Source organism: Panulirus ornatus, chromosome 11, assembly GCF_036320965.1.
Source record: "Panulirus ornatus isolate Po-2019 chromosome 11, ASM3632096v1, whole genome shotgun sequence".
In the NCBI taxonomy this organism is placed as follows: Eukaryota; Metazoa; Arthropoda; class Malacostraca; order Decapoda; family Palinuridae; genus Panulirus; species Panulirus ornatus.
This window is the reverse complement of record NC_092234.1, coordinates 57,482,527-57,503,752: the sequence shown is the minus strand read 5'-3', so window position 1 is coordinate 57,503,752 and position 21,226 is coordinate 57,482,527. Positions and strand designations below refer to the sequence as shown.

At 42.0% G+C, this 21,226-nt stretch overlaps 1 protein-coding gene across 10 annotated transcripts in view; it reads left to right on the top strand.

The window, feature by feature from the left end:
- The window catches only part of sbm (L-type amino acid transporter sobremesa), a 207,370-nt gene that overhangs the window by 155,996 nt on the left and 30,148 nt on the right, over positions 1-21,226 (top strand). For 6 of the 10 annotated variants that reach the window (XM_071667114.1, XM_071667116.1, XM_071667110.1 and 3 more), the window contains 4 exons: positions 1,286-1,511; positions 5,395-5,439; positions 11,556-11,679; positions 19,058-19,164. In XM_071667114.1, coding sequence (XP_071523215.1) covers positions 1,286-1,511; positions 5,395-5,439; positions 11,556-11,679; positions 19,058-19,164 — 502 coding nt within the window. The remainder of the gene's footprint in view (positions 1-1,285; positions 1,512-5,394; positions 5,440-11,555; positions 11,680-19,057; positions 19,165-21,226) is intronic. The other 4 variants (XM_071667115.1, XM_071667117.1, XM_071667112.1 and 1 more) reach the window with 1 other exon arrangement.

The following is a 21,226-nucleotide window of genomic DNA, read 5'->3' as shown; positions in this document are numbered from 1 at the left end:
ACCCAGTCAGTCTTACCTTCCCACATACAGTCTCCACCCTTTCCAAGCCGTTTTTATCCTTTCTTATGGTTTCTAGCTTCCTGAACAGTCATATCTTGCCAATCCCTTCACAGTCTGCAGCCACCAGGAGCAGTTTTACTTCCTATATGTCGTTTTTATCCGGTAATCATGTACTTTCCTTGCGCCAACTTGATGTTAGTTATCACCTTTTCCTGAACATATGTATATTTTTTTTCTGTCGTGGAAGAACAGATGATTTCGACACAGAACGAAGTCCGGCAGGAGCAGTCCCTTAAATGTGCGTGCGTTGTCATTATGTTTTAATTCATTTATTTTTGTTTGATTCACAATTTATTAAAGCAAAATTGGCGTAAACCAAGATACATCATCGATGTGCTGGTAATGGTCTACCTCACGTTGCAGCAGTTCGCTTCCACATCATGGATACTGTTGCGAAGATGTCGGGGTCTTACATCGGGTGTTCCCTGCATTGCTTCGATATGATGGCCCTTCGTCGCCTTAAATGATCCATGCCGGGCATATTTAGCGCGACCATCCAATATCGTACATGACTGAGATCTTTGTATGACAATTACATCCATTTCTCTGTGATAATAGGCAGAACTAGGAGCGTGCCATCTTGTATGGCCGATGTTGGTTCATTGTTCATGCTGTAAGTTTCCCGGAGTTCGAGAGTGTCATTCAAAAAACGTTTCTCTCTTCCAAGACAGTGAATCCACGAGACATCATTGGCCACAGTGGTTTAGCCAGTTAGGTTTGAACTCCTCTCACTCTATATGAGTTCACTAGAATCAGTTGGGTGGTAGGAAAGGTTAATTCACATATAAAATCGTGGAAGTCATTCTCCTGCAATATATTGTGAAAAGCGGACTACTGTATGATTTTAAAATGAGTCGAATAATACGATGACGTATGCAAAGTAAATGATTACCCTCAAACTTCCCGGAACAGTTTTATCCCTCCAACTTCCTAGCACAGTCTTTTGTTTCTCATCAAAGCCTCCAGTCTCCCCAGTCAATGCTACCCTTACTTATAATACAGTCTCCAGCCTCCCCTAGCAGATACCCACCCTCATACACCACTGTTCAGCCTCCTCAAGCAGTCTCACTCTCCCCCACAGTTTCCAGCCTCCTCGAGCAGTCTTCCCTTCTTCCCTTCACAAAGCCGCCATTCTCCCCGAGCAGTTTTACCCTTCCCTACACAGCCACCACAGCCACAACTGTTCACTCACGTCGTGATCTCCCTTTCCCCTCTGCTCCCACAGTTATCATCACCTTCATCAACTCGTACTCGGTGACACTAGCGACGAAGGTGCAGAACGTGTTCACGGCGGCCAAGTTGTTGGCAATCCTGATTATCGTGGTCGGGGGCATGGTGAAGTTAGCCCAGGGAAATACCCAGTACCTGGCCACCGGCTTCAAGGGCTCCACCAACAGTCTGGGCGATGTCGCCACCGCCTTTTATAGTGGACTTTGGGCCTACGATGGATGGTCAGTACTAAAGTGTTCGAATCACAGAAGTTTGTGGAGTGTACGTGGTAAATTGTATGAGAGTGGTGATTGAGAGGTGAAGGCATTCACAAAGTATCAGATTAGGGAGGAACAACTTGGTTTCAGGAATGGTAGAGGATGTGTGGATCAGGTGTTTGAAGGGTTTCAGGAGTGGTAGAGGATGTGTGGATCAGGTGTTCGAAGGGTTTCAGGAGTGGTAGAGGGTGTGTGGATCAGGTGTTTCGAAGGGTTTCAGGAGTGGTAGAGGATGTGTGGATCAGGTGTTTGAAGGGTTTCAGGAGTGGTAGAGGATGTGTGGATCAGGTGTTTGAAGGGTTTCAGATGTGGTAGAGGATGTGTGGATCAGGTGTTTGAAGAATGTGTGTGAGAAATGCTCTGAGAAACAGGATACGTGTAGCATTTATGGATCTGGAGAAGGCCTATAATAGGTTGATAGAGATGCATTGTCGAAGGTCATGCCAATATTTGGTATGAGTTTCAGGAAAGCTGCTAGGAGCAGCGAGAAGTTTTTAATAAGTGTAAGGCGTGTGTAAGAGTAGGTAGACAGGAGGGTTCGAAGTGAAGGTGGATATGTGGAAGGGGTATGCGATGTCTCTGTGGCTAATTTGTTTATGGACAGTGTAACGAGGAATATATATATATATATATATATATATATATATATATATATATATATATATATATATATATATGTGTGTGTGTGTGTGTGTATCACATAATATTCTCCAACAGCCAAGACTCGATCCCAGGGCCTTTTGCGTGGTAATCGGGAACGCTAACCGTTCGGCTATGATCACCCCCAAGCAGGGAAAGGAGATTAAGAGTATTTGATTACTTTTAATCGAATAGTCATTTCCTTATTAGGGGCGATCATAGCCAAGCGGTTAGCGTTCCCGATTACCACCCTTAAGGTCCTGGGATCGAGTCCTGGCTGTTGGACGGTATTATGTGTCCTATGAAAGTGCGCGTTCACATGCAATATATATATATATATATATATATATATATATATATATATATATATATATATATATATATATATATTGATGGAGTGGATATTTTGAAGGATTGTTGAATGTGTTTGATGATAGAGTGGCGTATGTAGAGTGTTTAGGTCGGAGTCGTATGTGAAGTGAGAGTCATGGAGAGTTGTTTGGTGAAAAGAGAAGAGGTGGTGAAAGCCTTGAGGAAGATGAAATCCGGCAAGGCGGCGGGATTGGATGGTGTTGCAGTTGAATGTATTAAGAAAGGGGATGAATGTGTTGTTGATTGGTTGGTAAGGACATACACTGTATGTATAAATCATGGTGAAATGCGTAAGGATTGGAGGAATGCATGTATAGTGCCTCTGTACAAAGGCAACGGGGACAAAGGTGAGTGTTCAAACTACATAGGCATAAGTTTGTTCGGTATACCATGAAAATTATATTGAAGGATATTGATTGAGAGGGTGAAAGCATGTGTAGAGCATGAGATTAAGGAGGAGCAGTGTGGTTTCAGAAGAGGTAGAGGATGTGTGGATCAGGAGTTTACCTTGAAGAATGTGTGTGAGAAATACTTAGAAAAACAGATGGATTTCTATGTGTCATTTATGGATCTGGAGAAGGCATATAATAGGGTCCATAGAAGTGCTTTGTGGAAGTTCTTAAGAATGTATGGTGTGGAAGGTTAGCTGCTTGAAGCAATGAGAAATTTTTATCAAGGATGTAAGGTGTCTGTGCGAGTAGGAAGAGAGGAGAGTGATTGGTTTCTGTGAAGGTTGGTCTGCGGCAAGGATGTGATGTCACGATGGTTGTTTAATATGTTTATGGATGTGGTGGTGAGGGAGGTTCTGGGAGCGTTGGGGAATAAGTTGAAGGCGAGAACGTTATCCCGGAGAGCAAAAGTGGGTATGTTTGAATGAATAGTGGCTCCAACAATGTTATATGGTTGCGAGGCATAGGCTATAGATAAGGTTGTGCGGAGGAGGGTGGATGTGTTGAAAATGAAATTTTTGAGGACAGTAAGCGGTGTGAGGTGGTTTGATCGAGTAAGTACTGAAAGGTTAAGAGAGATGTGTAGTAATAAAAGGAATCTGGTTGGGGGAGCAGAGGAGGGTGTATTGGAATGGTTTGTACACGTGGTGAGAATGAGTGAGGAAAGATTGACAAAGAGGATATATGTGTCAGGGGTGGAGGGAATGAGAAGAAGTGGGAGACCAAATTGGAGGTGGAAGGATGGAATGAAAAAGATTTTGAGCGATTGGGGCCTGAACATACAGGAGGGTGAAGGGCGCGCAAGAAATAGAGTGAATTGGAACAATCTGGTATACCGGGGTCGACGTGCTGTCATTGGATTGAACCAGGGCATGTGAAGCGTCTGTGGTAAACCATAGAAAGGTCTGTGGGGCCTGGATGTGGAAAGGGAGCTGTGGTTTCGGTGCATTAAACATGGCAGCTAGAGACTGAGTGGGAACGAATGTGGCCTTTGTCTTTTCCTGGCGCTACCTCACTGGTGGGGTGGGGGGAGGGGGATGCTGTTTCATATGTGGTGGGGTGGCGATGGGAATGAATGAAGGCGGCAAGTATGAATATGTACATGTTTATATATGTATATGTGTATGTATATGCATGTCTACGTTGCAATATATATGTATGTATATATGCGTGTATGGGCGTTTGTGTACACACATGTGTACATGGGTGGGTTGGGCCATTCCTCGTCTGTTTCCTTGCGCTACCTCTCTGACGCGGGAGACGGCGATTAAGTATAATATATATATATATATATATATATATATATATATATATATATATATATATATATATACTATCTCTGGGGATAGGGGAGAAAGAATACTTCCCACGTATTCCCTGCGTGTCGTAGAAGGCGACTAAAAGGGAAGGGAGCGGGGGGCCGGAAATCCTCTCCTCTCGTTTTTTTTTTTTTTTTAAATTTTCCAAAAGAAGGAACAGAGAAGGGGGCCAGGTGAGGATATTCCCCCAAAGGCCCAGTCCTCTGTTCTTAACGCTACCTCGCTAACGCGGGAAATGGCGAATAGTATGCAAGATATTTTTTTTTTTTTTTTTTTTTTTGTCGCTGTCTCCCGCGTTTGCGAGGTAGGGCAAGGAAACAGACGAAAGAAATGGCCCAACCCACCCCCATACACATGTATATACATACGTCCACACACGCAAATATACATACCTACACAGCTTTCCATGGTTTACCCCAGACGCTTCACATGCCCTGATTCAATCCACTGACAGCACGTCAACCCCGGTATACCACATCGATCCAATTCACTCTATTCCCTGCCCTCCTTTCACCCTCCTGCATGTTCAGGCCCCGATCACACAAAATCTTTTTCACTCCATCTTTCCACCTCCAATTTGGTCTCCCACTTCTCTTAATCGCCCATATATATATATATATATATATATATATATATATATATATATATATATATATATATATATATATAGTAAAATTAGGATGTTTAAGGCTTTACATTTGATATTATTGGATATACAGTTTTACCATTTGCTGAACTTAGTAAGTTATTTCTATGGTGTATGTTCTGTGTGTATATTATCAGTAAAACATTCAATTACGTTAAATGGCATTGTTTTGAACAGCTGCTCAGATGGAAGTTATTAATCCTTATCTCTGTACGTCGTGGCTCTGGTCTTCGTCCGCCTGTAATTCATGTTATACACATGCCCTGTTGCATGTACTTCAAACTTGCCTTTTAATTTACTGTCTTAGAATTACTTAATAGCGACACAGTACACCTGAGGTAACGACTGATATATGCACACGGTACACCTGAGATGCAGACTAACATGTACACAGCCTGGATTAAGACCTTTTTCCTCTACAGGAACAATTTGAACTACGTGACGGAGGAGCTCAAGAAACCCTACACGTGAGTACTGGTGGAGATATGGTCTCTGATGGTGTGAGTACTGGTGGAGATATGGTCTCTGATGGTGTGAGTACTGGTGGAGATATGGTCTCTGATGGTGTGAGTCCTGGTGGAGAGATGGCTTCTGATGGTGTGAGTACTGGTGGAGATATGGCCTCTGATGGTGTGAGTACTGGTGGAGATATGGTCTCTGATGGTGTGAGTACTGGTGGAGAGATGGCTTCTGATGGTGTGAGTACTGGTGGAGATATGGCCTCTGATGGTGTGAGTACTGGTGGAGAGGTGGCCTCTGATGGTGTGAGTACTGGTGGAGATATGGTCTCTGATGGTGTGAGTACTGGTGGAGAGATGGCTTTTGATGGTGTGAGTACTGGTGGAGATATGGCCTCTGATGGTGTGAGTACTGGTGGAGATATGGTCTCTGATGGTGTGAGTACTGGTGGAGAGATGGCTTCTGATGGTGTGAGTACTGGTGGAGATATGGCCTCTGATGGTGTGAGTACTGGTGGAGATATGGTCTCTGATGGTGTGAGTACTGGTGGAGATATGGTCTCTGATGGTGTGAGTACTGGTGGAGATATGGTCTCTGATGGTGTGAGTACTGGTGGAGAGATGGCTTCTGATGGTGTGAGTACTGGTGGAGATATGGCCTTTGATGGTGTGAGTACTGGTGGAGAGGTGGCCTCTGATGGTGTGAGTACTGGTGGAGAGGTGGCCTCTGATGGTGTGAGTACCGGTGGAGAGGTGGCCTCTGATGGTGTGAGTACCGATGGAGAGATGGCCTCTGATGGTGTGAGTACTGGTGGAGAGATGGCCTCTGATAGTGTGAGTACTGGTGGAGAGATGGCCTCTGATGGTGTGAGTACCGGTGGAGAGGTGGCCTCTGATGGTGTGAGTACTGGTGGAGATATGGCCTCTGATGTTGTGAGTGCTGATGGAGAGATGGCCTCTGATGGTGTGAGTACCGGTGGAGAGGTGGCCTCTGATGGTGTGGGTACTAGTGGAGAGATGGCCTCTGATGGTATGAGTACTGGTGGAGAGATGGCCTATGATGGTGTGAGTCCTGGTGGAGTGGTGGCCTCTGATGGTGTGAGTACCGGTGGAGAGGTGGCCTCTGATGGTGTGAGTACTGTTGGAGAGATGGCCTCTGATGGTGTGAGTACTGGTGGAGAGATGGCCTCTGATGGTGTGAGTACTGGTGGAGAGATGGCCTATGATGGTGTGAGTCCTGGTGGAGAGGTGGCCTCTGATAGTGTGAGTACTGGTGGAGAGGTGGCCTCTGATGGTAAGAGTACCAGTGGAGAGGTGGCCTCTGATGGGGTGAGTACTGGTGGAGAGGTGGCCTCTGATGTTGTGAGTACTGGTGTAGAGGTGGCCTCTGATGGTGTGAGTACTGGTGGAAAGATGGCCTCTGAAGGTATGAGTATTGGTGGAGAGATGGCCTCTGATGGTGTGAGTACTGGTTAGAGAGATGGTCTCTGATGGTGTGAGTATTGGTGGAAAGGTGGCCTGTGGTGGTATGAGCACTGGTGAAGAGGTGGCCTGTGATAGTGTGAGTACTGGTGGAGTGGTGGCCTCTGATGATGTAAGTACTGATGGAGCCATGGCCTCTGATGGTATGAGTACTAGTAATGTGATCTCTGATGGTGTAAGTACTAGTGGAAAGTGACCTCTGATGATGGTGTGAGTACTAATGGAGAGTGACCTCTGATGGTGTGAGTACTGATGAAGGGATGGTCTCCGATGGTGTAAGTGATGATGGAGGCATTGCCTCTGATGGTATGAGTACTGGTGTTGTGATCTCTGATAGTGTGAGTACTGGTGGAGAATGGCCTCTGGTGGTGTAATTACTGATGGTGAGATGGCCTCTGATGGTGTAAGTACTGATGGAGACATGGCCTTTGATGTTGTGAGTACTGGTGGAGAGATGGCCTCTGATGGTGTGAGTCCTGGTGGAGATGTGACCTCTGATGGTGTGAGTACTGGTGGAGAGGTGGCCTCTGATGGTGTGAATACTGGTGGAGAGGTGGCCTCTAATGGTGTGAGTACTGGTGGAGAGGTGGCTTCTGATGATGTGAGTACTGATGGAGAGGTGGCCTCTGATGGTGTGAATACTGGTGGAGAGATGGCCTCTGATGGTGTGAGCACTGGTGGAGAGGTGGCCTTTGATGGTGTGAGTACAGGTGGAGAGGTGGCTTCTGATGATGTGAGTACTGATGGAGAGGTGGCCTCTTATGATGTGAGTACTGATGGAGAGGTGGCCTTTGATGGTGTGGGTACTGGTAGAGAGATGGCCTCTGGTGCTGTGAGAACTGTAGAGAGAAGATATCTGATAATGTGTATCATGTTGAATTGGTCCATTTTAGGTCTTGGCTATAACTGGCTATTACATAATTATGTTGCTGGGTTACTTTTGGGCCGTCTTAGATGTAGCTGTCTCCCCACCGGTTTTTTAAGACCACTTTTGTTATCCTGGGTCATTCTAGGTTGTACATCATCACAGTTATCCTGTCACTCTAGATTTTGGTTTGCTTTCTCCAACTTCCATGGGTCATTCTTGTTCATTTTGTAACATCATAGGTTATCGTAGGTTACTTAAAGTTGTGTTGTGCCCTTCTGGATTGTCTTGAATCACCTATTATCCTGTATAAATTAAGCATGTTCGAGTTGTGGGAAATTCCTGTTTAATTGATATGTTACATCACCCTGATTAAATGTCATATGCCACTGACTTATGTTAGGTCATGTTTATCCTTATGTAACCTTAGCATACTAAAAGTTATGCTGGCTCCTTCAGTTATCCTTTTTCTCTTGGGGACCATGTGTCATCCAAGGTTATCATGTCTCAAGAAATGTAAATTTATATTCCCTGGGTTATCATGGATCACCTTGGTTCAGCCTATTACCATGGCTTATCCACAGTTATACAAGGTCAAGATAAATCACCTGTGTTTATTCAGCATTTCCCTGACCAGATTCTGCCTGCTTCTAGTTGAAGTGTAGTGAAAAGTCACCTTTGATGAAATAGTATCATTAGAGTAAATTGCATCAAAGAACCCACTCCAAAGGTGTCCATCCTTTCACTGCTACTGATCGTAGTGCAACCTTGATAGTGCAGGAACCCTTGGGAAGAGATCCTCTGTTTATATGATGATGATGATAGTTTCCCAGGTCTGTCATGCTGAGTTAACCTAGTCCATTGAGTGTTGTGGCATTCTCAGTAACCCTGGGTGACCTAGAGCTATGATTTATCCTCACTGGGTACACTCTGTGATTATGTAACCTCAACCTAGTATTGAGTCATTTTAGATTCTGTTGTGTTATACTTTTTAACCTGGGTCACTTTAGGTTCTATTGTGTTACACTTGTTATTCTGGGTCACTTTAGGCTCTGTTGCATTGTAATTGTTATTTTGGGTTACAGTAGATTCTTTTATGTTGTTATTCTGAGTTGCTTTAGGTTCTCTTTTGTTGTCCTAAATATTCTGGGTCAGTTTAGGTTCTCATGTTATACTAGTTATCCTGGGTCACTTTAGGTTCTTGTGTGTTATAATGTTATCCTTGGTCTCTTTAAGTTCTATTGTTTAATACTTGCTGTTCAGATTCATTTTAGTTTCTGCTGTGTTATACTTGTTATCCTAGATCACTTTAGTTCCTGATTGGTAATATACAGGGGTACTATGGCATGGGTAAGAACTATATGGATTTTGATTGGTAGGTTGTTGGATCATTACCACATGGGCAGAAGCCATTTCTCACCTGATTACTTATGAATAAGAATGCTATTGCATGGTTAGAGATGACATTGGCAGGTCATGGGGACAAGGCTGCGTGGATCCATCTTCCATCTGTTTGACAGTTCGTAGGGATCAGACTACATAAGGAGGTGTCCCACCTGGCTGTCAAGAGTTGAGAAAACATTGCACAAGATGGAGGCATCTATAATGCAGTAGCAGAGATACATGTGACACTCCTACCAGCCAGCTTATGCAAGGACTAAGAGAGAATGGACAAGTATAGCAATAAGAATAGAGGGGCATATATTCTAAAAAGAGTGTTGTGGAGAAGACTAATGAAAATCCAAAACTTTCCATAGATTTCACAAAAGTAAATTGGCGGTTAGAGAGCAGCAAATCAGATCAAGGGTTTCAGAAAAAGAATTCAGAATTATAGTAGAGGATGATGTAAGGATATGTGAGGAATTAAATGACAAGTTGAAAAGTGTTTTCACAGTGGAAGACACTATAGCCCCATCTCTAGTGATAAAGGACAGGGAGGAATCTTTAGAAAGCCTTGAAATATCTGGAAAAGACATTAACAGAATACTAAAAGTTCTTGATCCATACAAGGCTTATGGCTCTGATGAAATTTCAGCATATGTACTGAAGATGTGTACAAATACATTAAACAGACCTCTTAAAATATTGTGTAGGATGTTGCTGACAAGTGGTCTGTAAGATACTGGAAAAGTTTATCAGAAAGCAATTAGGTGACTTTCTACAGAGAAGAGATTACCTAAGTAAGAGGCAGCATGGTTTTAGGGAAAGGAGGTCGTGTGCAACAAAACTCTTACATTTCTCTGAGAGTAAGTGCTGTCTTAAAGAAAACAGAAGGCTGGTTAGCTTATTCATATCTTGAGTGCCATAAAGCTTCTGACTCTGTTGTTTGAAATGATATATAAGAAGCTGATATATCAGGTGGGAAAAAATGGAAGACTCTTACAGTGGATAAGAGAATATCCTAGTGGAGGCATACAAAGGACAGAGGTCAAGGAATCTTCTCTAGATGGGTGGAGGTCACTAGTGAAGTGTTTCAGGGTTGTTTTGAAAACAAAACTCTTCTTGATTTATGTGATTGATCTGCCTGAAGGTATGGACTCCTACTGAATATTTTTGTGGGTGATGCAAAAGCCATGACAGATGAAAGGCAAGGATGATTGCATCAGCTTACAGAGGGACAAACAGACTCCAAAAGTCTCATACATTGTTAATGAAATTCAACCCAAGCAAATGTAAAGTAATGAGGATGGGACACAGAGAAAGATGGGTATAGTATGATAATTAATCAATGGGAGATAAGCATCGAGATTATGTGTGTAAGAAGGACTTTAGATTTAACATCTTCCCTGACATGTCGCCAAAATCCCACATAAGGAGAATAGTAAAGGGGACATATTGTATTCTGGCAAATATCAGAATAGCTTTCAAGTATATGGATAAGGACATGTTTATTTAGCTCTTCAGATCCTACATAAAGCCAAAACTAGAATATGATACTCAAGTTTGGTCTTGGCACCTAAAGAAGCACAAAGAGCTGATGAAGAAGGTCCAGAGGAGAGCAACAAAGATGGCACCAGAATTAAGAGAGCTAAGTTACAAGGAAAGGTTAAAGGCTTTCTTTTTGACCACCTTGGAAGAGAGAAGAGTGAGAGATGACCTAATCACAACCTCCAAGTTTTTAGGACATCAATAACATAGACAGTAATCAGTTCTTTGAGAGATGTAGGGATAAAGCAACCAGGAGACACAACATGAAATTAAGCAATAATCTTGTTACAGAATTATGTAAATGAGTACTTTCATACTATACGAGTGGTGGACAAATGGAATATAGATCAAGGTTATGATTAATGCATACACCATTCATGAATTTGAAATTTATAACAGCAAAGAATGTTCAAGAGACAGGGCTTCATGAATGTAAAATTCCCTCCTCGTACTGTACAAATAGGTAGTTACACACACATACACACTTATTAACTTATTTACCTATAATTACCCCAGGGACCCTTTCTGAAAGGGTTCTGATGTTATATCACGATCCCTTTTCCAGGGACTCTTACAGCCCAAGGCTGTACTTCCCAAAAGTAGCAAGAACTCTGTTGATAAGACTGTCCTCTATTTCGTCTACTGACGATGATGCAGCGTCGCCAAAGGTGACTTTTCACTCATGGTGTAACCTCATGCAGGCAAAGTCCAGAAAAACACATTCATGTAGACAAATACACATGTACATACTATGTTAACACAGAGCATGTATGTAGTATACATTTGGAGTCAGTCATACTGAGGAGAGCAAAATATATGGTAGTAATTGTTGCTTTTGTTGGTACTTCAGGAACCTGCCCCGAGCCATCATCATCGGCCTGCCCCTTGTTACCATCTGCTACCTGCTGGTCAATGTGTCCTACCTAGCTGTCATGAGTCCCGACGAGCTCCTCGCCTCTGAGACTGTTGCAGTGGTATGTGCTCCCCACCCCTTCAGCCTCTGCCAAATCACTATGATCAAGTAGCCTCAACAGGTCTAGTTGGTTTGTTCAGCCTACACCTCCCTCTAACTGTCATTTGGTCCCCACTAAAAATCCATAGGGTTATGATAGTCCAACGCCTAATACCCATAGTGTCATTGCATACCATACTCAAGGTATGTTGTGTTAGACCACAACACACACCCAGAGCATCATGTCTCTTCATAGCACATACCATTTATGTCATGATAGGCACACACCACATTCATTATATCATATCAGTCTGTACCACACACTCAATGTGTTGTGTCAGTCCACACCATGCACCAGTCACCTGATGTGTCCAGTCAGTTCATATCACATTCCTAATGTTTGTTCGTCCAAACATCACACGTAGTATGTTGTATCAGTCTAGACCTAATACATATTACATTGCGTTCCATATCACACACCCAGTGCATCATGTCACTGAATATCATGCTCTCTGGCATGTCAGTCCATATCATACACCCAGAGAATTTAGCTACAAATGAGAGGTTAAGGGCTGCAAAGCTGTGCACCATAGAGGAGAGGAGAGAGAGGGCAACCTTTATAACAGCCTTCAACAGTCTTCATCAGCTAGATGATGCTGAAAGGGGACTCTTTTTTAAGAGATGCAGCACCAGAGTAACCAGAGGTCTTAATAAAAAGCTGGGTAAAATTCTAGTTGAAAATGATGTTACGAAGTACTGCTTTAGTATTAGGGTGATGGAAGGTTGGAATAAACTAACCAATGATGCAATGGATGCTGGAAGATTACCAAGGCTAAAAAGGTACAGATGCTATAGAATGTTCATGGGGCCTCATGAGCATACTCTCTCCCTATACTGTACAAATACATGATAATTAATTACTCATTGTATCTTGTTTTAATCTCAATCAACACAATACATAATATGTGGTATCAGCCTACAGCACACATACAATGTGTCATATCAGTCCACACCACACATCTATCATGTCAACCCACATCATACATCCACTGTTCCATGTCAGCCGACACTTATGTGTCATTTCAGCCCACACTACACTCCCATGTCTTTTATGCATATTTTTTTTGTACTTGATCACCATTTCCTACATGAGCAAGGTAGTGCCAGGAACAGATGAAGAAAGACCACATCTGCTCACACCCATATTCTAGCAGTTGTGTGTAATGCACCAGAACCACAGCTTCCTATTCACAGCCAGGAACTACAGACCTTTCCATTGTTTACCCTGGATACTTCATATATCCTGTTTCAGTCCATTGACAGCACATCAACCCTTGTATACCACATCACTCCAATTCACTCTATCCTATGCATGTTTTTCACCCTCCTGTATGTTCACGCCCCAGTCGCTCAAAATATTTTTCACTCCATCCCTCCATCACCAATGTGGTCTCCCTGTTCTTCTTGTTCCCTACACTTGTAGCACATCTTTCCTCTTTGTCAGTCTTTCCTCACTCATTTTCTCTATGTCCACACCATTTCAGCACACCATCTACAGCTCTGTCAACCACACTATTCTTATTACCACACCTTTGTTTTACCCTTTCATTACTTACTCTATCAAACCACTTCACACAACATATTGTCATCAAACATTCCTCCTTTTCAACACACCCATCCTCCTTTGCACAGTCATATCTATAGCCCATGCCTAGCATTTATATGAGAATGTTGGGAATGCTATACCTTCAAATATACCTTTAATAATACCTCTCTCCACATGTTCTTTAGTGGTCCCCTTTTCTTCCTCACCCACCTTATGACTCACTTCTGCTTCCGTGGTTTCATTCACTTCCATGTCCACTCCCAAGTATCTAAATCACTTCACTTCCTTCAATTTTTCTCCATTCAGACTCACACCCCAGCTAACCTGCTGTTCAACTCTGCTAAACCTAACAACCTTGCTTTTATTTGAATTTACTTGTAACTTTCTCCTTTCACACACCCATCTAACCTCAGTCACTAATTTCTGCAATTTCACTCACAAATCTGCAACTGACTCTCTTCCCAGGCCCTCTCATCCCCTTCAGAATGCATACTCACCCCTTTTTGAAGATTCTCACATTTCCCTCCTTCATCTATCCATCTATAAACAAATTAAACAACCATGGTGACATCACATTCCTATGCTACAGATGCACCTTCACTTGGAACCATTCACTCTTTCCTCTTTCTTCTTTTACATATACCTTACACCCTTGATAAAAACTTCTCACTGCTTATAGCAACTTTCCTCCTACAACATATACTCTTAAGACTTTCCAGAAGGTGTCTCTGTCAACCCTATCATATGCTTTCTCCAGATCCATAAATACCACATACATATCCATCTGTTTGTATAAGTATTTCTTACACACATTCTTTAGTACAAATACCTGATCCACACATCCTCTTCTACTTCTGAAAACCACATTACTCCTCCCTAATTTGATGCTCTGTATATGCCTTTACCCTCTCAGTCAATACCCTCCTATACAGTTTTCCAGATATACTCATCAAACTTATGCCTCTATAGTTTGAACACTCCCCTTTATCCCCTTTGCCTTTGTACAATGGCACTATACATGCATTCTGCCAGTCCTTAGGCACTTCACTGTGATCCATACATACATTGAATATCCTACCTAACCAATAAACAATGCATTCGCTTCCTTTCTTAATAAATTCAACTGCAGGGCCATCCACTTCTGATGTCTTTCCAGATTTCATCTTCCGCAAAGCTTTCACCATTGTTACTCTCATCACCAAACCTCTCACTTCACACACCATCCAAAACAAAACATCCTACATCTGCCACTATATCATCAAACACATTCACCAATCCTTCAGAATACTCACTTCCCTCTTGCCCCCTTCACTGATGTTCCCATTTTTTCTCGTCTCTCTTACAAAACGTCTTTTTATTCTCCCTAAAATTTAATGATAACGGTCTCACACCAATTCTCATTTGCCCTCTTTTTCAACCCTTGCACCTTCCTCTTGACCTACCACTTTTTCTTATACATCTCCCAGTCATTTGAACTTGTAAGTACCGTCCAAATACCTTTCTTTTTCCTTTCACCAGCAACTTGTTCATCCCACCACTCGCTACCCTTTCTAATCTGCCTACCTCCTACCTTTCTCATGCCACATGCATCTCTTGTACATGCCATCACTGCTTCCCTAAATACATCCCATTCCTCACCCACTCCCCTCACTTAATTTGCTCTGACCTTTTGCCATTCTACACTCAGTCTTTGCTGGTTTTACTTCACACAAGTCTCCATTCTCCCTGACATTCTCTCTTATTTTTTTTTTAAAACCTCTACAAAGCTTCTCCTCTGGCACAGGTAGCTGCCTTTTCTTACTGCTCCACCCACACATAGACTGCTAGCATTATGTCCACAGACATACAATCTTTCCTTTTCACACATTGCAATAGACTCAAACATTTCATTCCTCACAACTCAATATTTTCCTGTGGTGAGTGCTATACACCAGCCCTACCTTTTGGCAGGACGTAGGAGCATTAGGTAGAAATAGAGGGCTAGAAAATTAAGTGGGAGCATCAGCTGAATTAGTTGGTAGAAGATGGACACAATAGGTAGTAGTAGTCAGTAGGAACATTAGGTAGGTACCTATGAAAATGCTGCGCTAGAGTTGCCCTTTGCTAGTGGACTGTTGAGGGTGAGGCATTAAAGTCTAAGAAGCAGCACTAGAGTTGACCTGTTATGGCGATTCTTTTGCCATGGCTACCTCATTGAAGGAGTTATCAAAGGGAACAGTATCAGAGATAATACTCAGAGAGATAACAGTGAAAAGAGAAAGTGTAAGTTTGAATGGCGAAAGCTTAGAGAAAGTGGAATGTTTTAGATACCTAGGAATGAATATGTCAGCAAATGTGAGTTGGAATGGACCACAGGGTTAGTGTGGGGGCAAAGGTCTTAGGTCTATAGCATGGGCTATAGATAAGGCTCTGCAGAGGAAAGTGCATGTGTTGGAAGTAAAATGTTTGAGGACAATGTGTGGTGTGAGATGGTTTGATTAAGCTAAGGTAGAGGCATGTGTAGTACTAAAAAGCACGTAGTTGTGAGAGCAGAGAGGGTGTGCTGAAATGGTTTGGACATATGGAGAGAATGAGTGAGGAAAGGTTGACAAAGAGGATATATTTGTCAGAAGGTGAGGTAACAAGGAGAAGGGGGAGACCAAATCGGGGATGAGAGGATGAACTAAAAAAGATTTTGAGTGATTGGGGCCTGAACATATAGGAGGGTGAAAGGCTTTCACAGGATGGAGTGAATTGGAAAGATATGTTCTACTGGGGTTGATGTGCTTTCAGTGGATTGAACCAGAACATATAAAGTGTCTGGGGCAAACCATAGAAAGGTCTATGAGGCCTGTTTGTGGATAGGGAGCTGTGGTTATGGTGCATTATGCATTATGGTTCGAGAACTAATGTTAGCTGATGTGGGTGTTCTTCATATATATGTATGTCTCCCGCGTTAGCGAGGTAGCACAAAGGAACAGACGAAAGAATGGCCCTACCCACCCACATACACATGGATTTACATAAACATCCACACACGCACATATACATACCTACACATCTCAGTGTATACATATATATACACACAGACATATACATATATACACATGTATGTAATTCATACTGTCTGCCCTTATTCATTCCCGTCGCCACCCTGCCACACATGAAATGAAAACCCCCTCCCCCGCATGTGCGCGAGGAAGCGCTAGGAAAAGACAACAAAGGTCACATTCGTTCACACTCAGTCTCTAGCTGTCATGTAATAATGCACCGAAACCACAGCTCCCTTTCCACATCTAGGCCCCACAAAACTTTCCATGGTTTACCCCAGAAGCTTCACATTCCCTGGTTTAATCCATTGACAGCACGTCAACCCCGGTATACCACATCGTTCCAATTCACTCTATTCCTTGCACGCCTTTCACCTTCCTGCATGTTCAGGCCCCGATCACTCAAAGTCTTTTTCACTCTATCTTTCCACCTCCATTTAGGTCTCCCACTTCTCCTCGTTCCCTCCACCCCTGATACATATATCCTCTTTGTCAATCTTTCCTCACTCATTCTCTCCATGTGACAAAACCATTTCAAAACACCCTCTTCTGCTCTCTCAACCACACTCTTTTTATTACCATACATCTCTCTTACCCTCACATTACTTACTCGATCAAACCACCTCACACCACATATTGTACTCAAGCATCTCATTTCCAGCACATCCACCCTCCTTCACACAACTCTATCTATAGCCTACACCTTGCAACCATGTAACATTGTTGGAACCACTATTCCTTCAAACATACCCATTTTTGCTCTCCGAGATAACATTTTCGCCTTCCACACATTTTTCAATGCTCCCAGAACTTTTGCCCCCTCCTCCACCCTGTGACTCACTTCCAGTTCCATGGTTTCATCTGCTGCCAAATCCACTCCCAGATATCTAAAGCACTTCACTTCCTCCAGTTTTTCTGCTTTCAAACTTACCTCCCAATTGACTTGTCCCTCAACCCTACTGTACCTAATAACCTTGCTCTTATTCACATTCACTCTCAGCTTTCTTCTTTCACACACTTTACCAAACTCAGTCACCAGCTTCTACAGTTTCTCACCCGAATCAGCCACCAGCGCTGTATCATCAGTGAACAACAACTGGCTCACTTCCCAAGCTCTCTCATCCACAACAGACTGCATACTTGCCTCTCTTTCCAAAACTCTTGCATTCACCTCCCTAACAACCCCATCCATAAACAAATTAAACAACCATGGAGACATCATGCACCCTGCCGCAAACCGACAATCACTGAGAAATGATCACTTTCTTCTCTTCCTATTCGTACACATGCCTTACATCCTCGATAAAACCTTTTCACTGCTTCTAACAACTTGCCTCCCACACCATATATTCTTAATACCTTCCACAGAGCATCTCTATCAACTCTATCATATGCCTTCTCCAGATCCATAAATGCTACATACAAATCCATTTGCTTTTCTAAGTATTTCTCACATACATTCTTCAAAGCAAACACCTGATCCACACATCCTCTACCACTTCTGAAACCACACTGCTTTTCCCCAATCTGATGCTCTGTACATGCCTTCACCCTTTCAATCAATACCCTCCCATATAATTTCCCAGGAATACTCAACAAACTTATACTTCTGTAATTTGAGCACTCACCTTTATCCCCTTTGCCTTTGTACAATGGCACTATGCAAGCATTCCACCAATCCTCAGACACCTTACCATGAGTCATACATACATTGAATAACCTTACCAACCAGTCAACAACAGTCACCCCCTTTCTTAATGAATTACACTGCAGTACCATCCAAACCCGCTGCCTTGCCGGCTTTCATCTCCCACAAAGCTTTTACTACCTCTTCCCTGTTTACCAAATCATTCTCCCTAACCCTCTCTGTTCGCACACCACCTCGACCAAAACACCCTATATCTGCCACTCTATCCTCAGACACATTCAACAAACCTTCAAATACTTACTCCATCTCCTCACGTCACCACTACTTGTTATCACCTCCCCATTTGCCCCTTCACTGATGTTCCCATTTATTCCCTTGTCTTATGCACTTTATTTACCTCCTTCCAAAACATCTTTTTATTCTCCCTAAAATTTAATAATATTCTCTCACCCTAACTCTCATTAGCCCTCTTTTTCACCTCTTGCACCTTTCTCTTGACCTCCTGCCTCTTTCTTTTATATATCTCCCAGTCATTTGCATTATTTCCCTGCAAAAATCGTCCAAATGCCTCTATCTTCTCTTTCACTAATAATCTTACTTCTTTATCCCACCACTCACTACCCTTTCTAATCTGCCCACCTCCCACACTTCTCATGCCACAAGCATCTATATATGTATATATGGATAGATAGATGTACATATGTATGATGCATGGGCATTTTCAGATTCTGTCTGCATGCAAGTATGCCATGAGTGAAAAGTCACTTTTAACAAGTTGTGTCATTGTCATTGTACAAAAAGGAATGAAGTCTCATTGAGAAACTTTTCACCCAAAAGGTGTCCATCATTTCCCTACTATTCATTGTAGCGCAGCCTTGATATTATAGAAACTCTAAAAAGTTATCCTGGTGTCATTTAGTCAAAATTGATTAATGATGTGAAAAGTGCATTTTTGTAGTGTATGTTTTATTTTTCATATAGAAATAGAAACATTTTTGCTTTGATTTTGTACCCTTTCTAATATTATTTGCATCTTAGATTGTTTTACTTTATTTGCACTTAATTAACATAGCTAACAATCTTTGTCTTTTAATTCTTTTCTTTTGATTTTTATTAGTTGTTTGGTGGTCGGCTATTTGGGATAGCAGGTCAGGTCGTCATGATCTGCTCTGTAGTGATGTCCACTTTCGGATCAGCCAATGGGTCCTGCTTTACAGCTGGAAGGTTTGTTTCCTAGTTTTCAATTCTCCTCTATGCCAGTGGGGAAATGCTATTGACAAATCTCTTCTTCTGGAAGTAGTTCACTTCCTGTTAATGAAGCTTTATGAATGACTGATGCCTACCATCTTGATTACAGGTGGAAGGTCATATATTGATAACACTTCTGAGACGTGATTAATCCTTTTTGTTTTGTATACTGTAGTTTTACTGTGAGTAATTGTTATGGAAAGCAGGAGGACATCTTATGATTATAGGTATGATCCTGTCAGTGCCTAGGGCAGCCAGTGGTTCCTTCTTCTTATATTTGAGGTTGTTTATTCAACTGAAAATTGATTGAGGCACCATACAAATACAGTAGCATGTGGAATGAAAAGATTATCTTTCTTTTGAGGATTTTTCAGTGTTTGTGGTTTGTATTGGTTGTAGAGATTTTTGCTGGAGAAATGTGGATCTCTCAGTTTTCATACCCAACATTTTTCTTTAGGTTTACATTGGTGTGGTCAATTTTTTCACGAAGAAATATGGATACTAAGCTACCAAGGTTTTGTACTGAATTTAATTATTCAGTGAGTAATATCATTACTTCAGAATTATATCATGTATTGTTTCCCTTCCATTACTTGGTAGTTGTCTCATACATTTTGGATAGAGATATCAACACACACCTTCACAGTACCTCAGGTTACAAAGCTGAAATCTGGAAGTAACTGTCTACCCTCCCTACAAGTTGGGACAGCTATGCCTACCACTGGTGGGTAGATGTGCCACTGACATATACTTTTTGGTCTTGGGGGACACAACCTGGACCCCCCAACCTCAGCCCCCTACTTTCCTACTCTACAGAGAGGGACAGATAACAACCAGAGGGTACTCATAATATCTGATTTTGTACTAAGATAACTTTGGTGACATTGAAAGATATGTTGATAGATAGATCACCCACCTAACTATCTTATCTTGGTAGATAGATACACAGTGACGCATATGTGCTATGTTTATTATGATAAAATGAATCATGATTTGTTATGCAGAAAAGTTTACTTTTACAAGTGTAATGTAAACATTTGTATAAATTGTTGTGTATTGTATTTTACAGTTTTTCAGTCACTGGGATTTATTGATCGCAATATCCAGATGTACTGAAAATTGTCAGAGCAATACATGTGACAAGCTGAGCTGGAAACTTACAGTGATATATGAGGCAGTACCATAGTACACTTAGAGCCAACATTAGATAGTACATAAGACTTGTTACATTCAGGGTTTAGTACACTCAGAGCTATCACTGGGTGTTACTGTACTTAAGAATACCGATTAGTGCTAACATTGAATGATACATTAGTATACTGTTTTGTCCGTTCATAACAATGACTTGAATGATGTTTGTTACAGTAGCCTAATGCAGTCAGAGCTAACATATAGTGATACATGGGACAGTAGCCTGGCCCATGTAGAGCCAACATGTGGGTGATACATGCAGACAATAGCCTGGATGGTCTAAGTCAATATCTAGGTGATACATGAGACAGTAGATGAGATGCTTAGAACACCCAGAGTTTAATAATTTGATACATGAGACAGTAGCTTGGATTAGAGAATAACCAAGTTCATATTAATCTAGAATGCTCAGAACTAACACTTAGATGATGCTGGAGACACTCAGAGGTAACATATAGATGATACATGAGACAGTAGCCTAGAATAGATAGCAACCTTATTCATATTAACCTAGGATGCTCAGAGCTAACATTTAGATGGTGCTCAAGACAGTAACATAGGATACTCAGAGGTAACGTTTGGGTGATACATGGGATGCTAACTCAGCATAGTCAGAGCTATCATATGGTGGATACATGAGATTGTGATACAGTACTTTATTGATTGAAACATCCAGTCACAAGCACTAGTATAATAATATACATCATGTGGATGTACTTTAAGTGAGAGTTTGTGATATTTGAGTGTGTCATCAGCTCTGTGTCTGTGTTTGTCATATTTTGTGAGTTAATTCCATAATTGAAATGATATGGTAATTTATCCTGACATCTTAGTTAAGTAGGTTGGG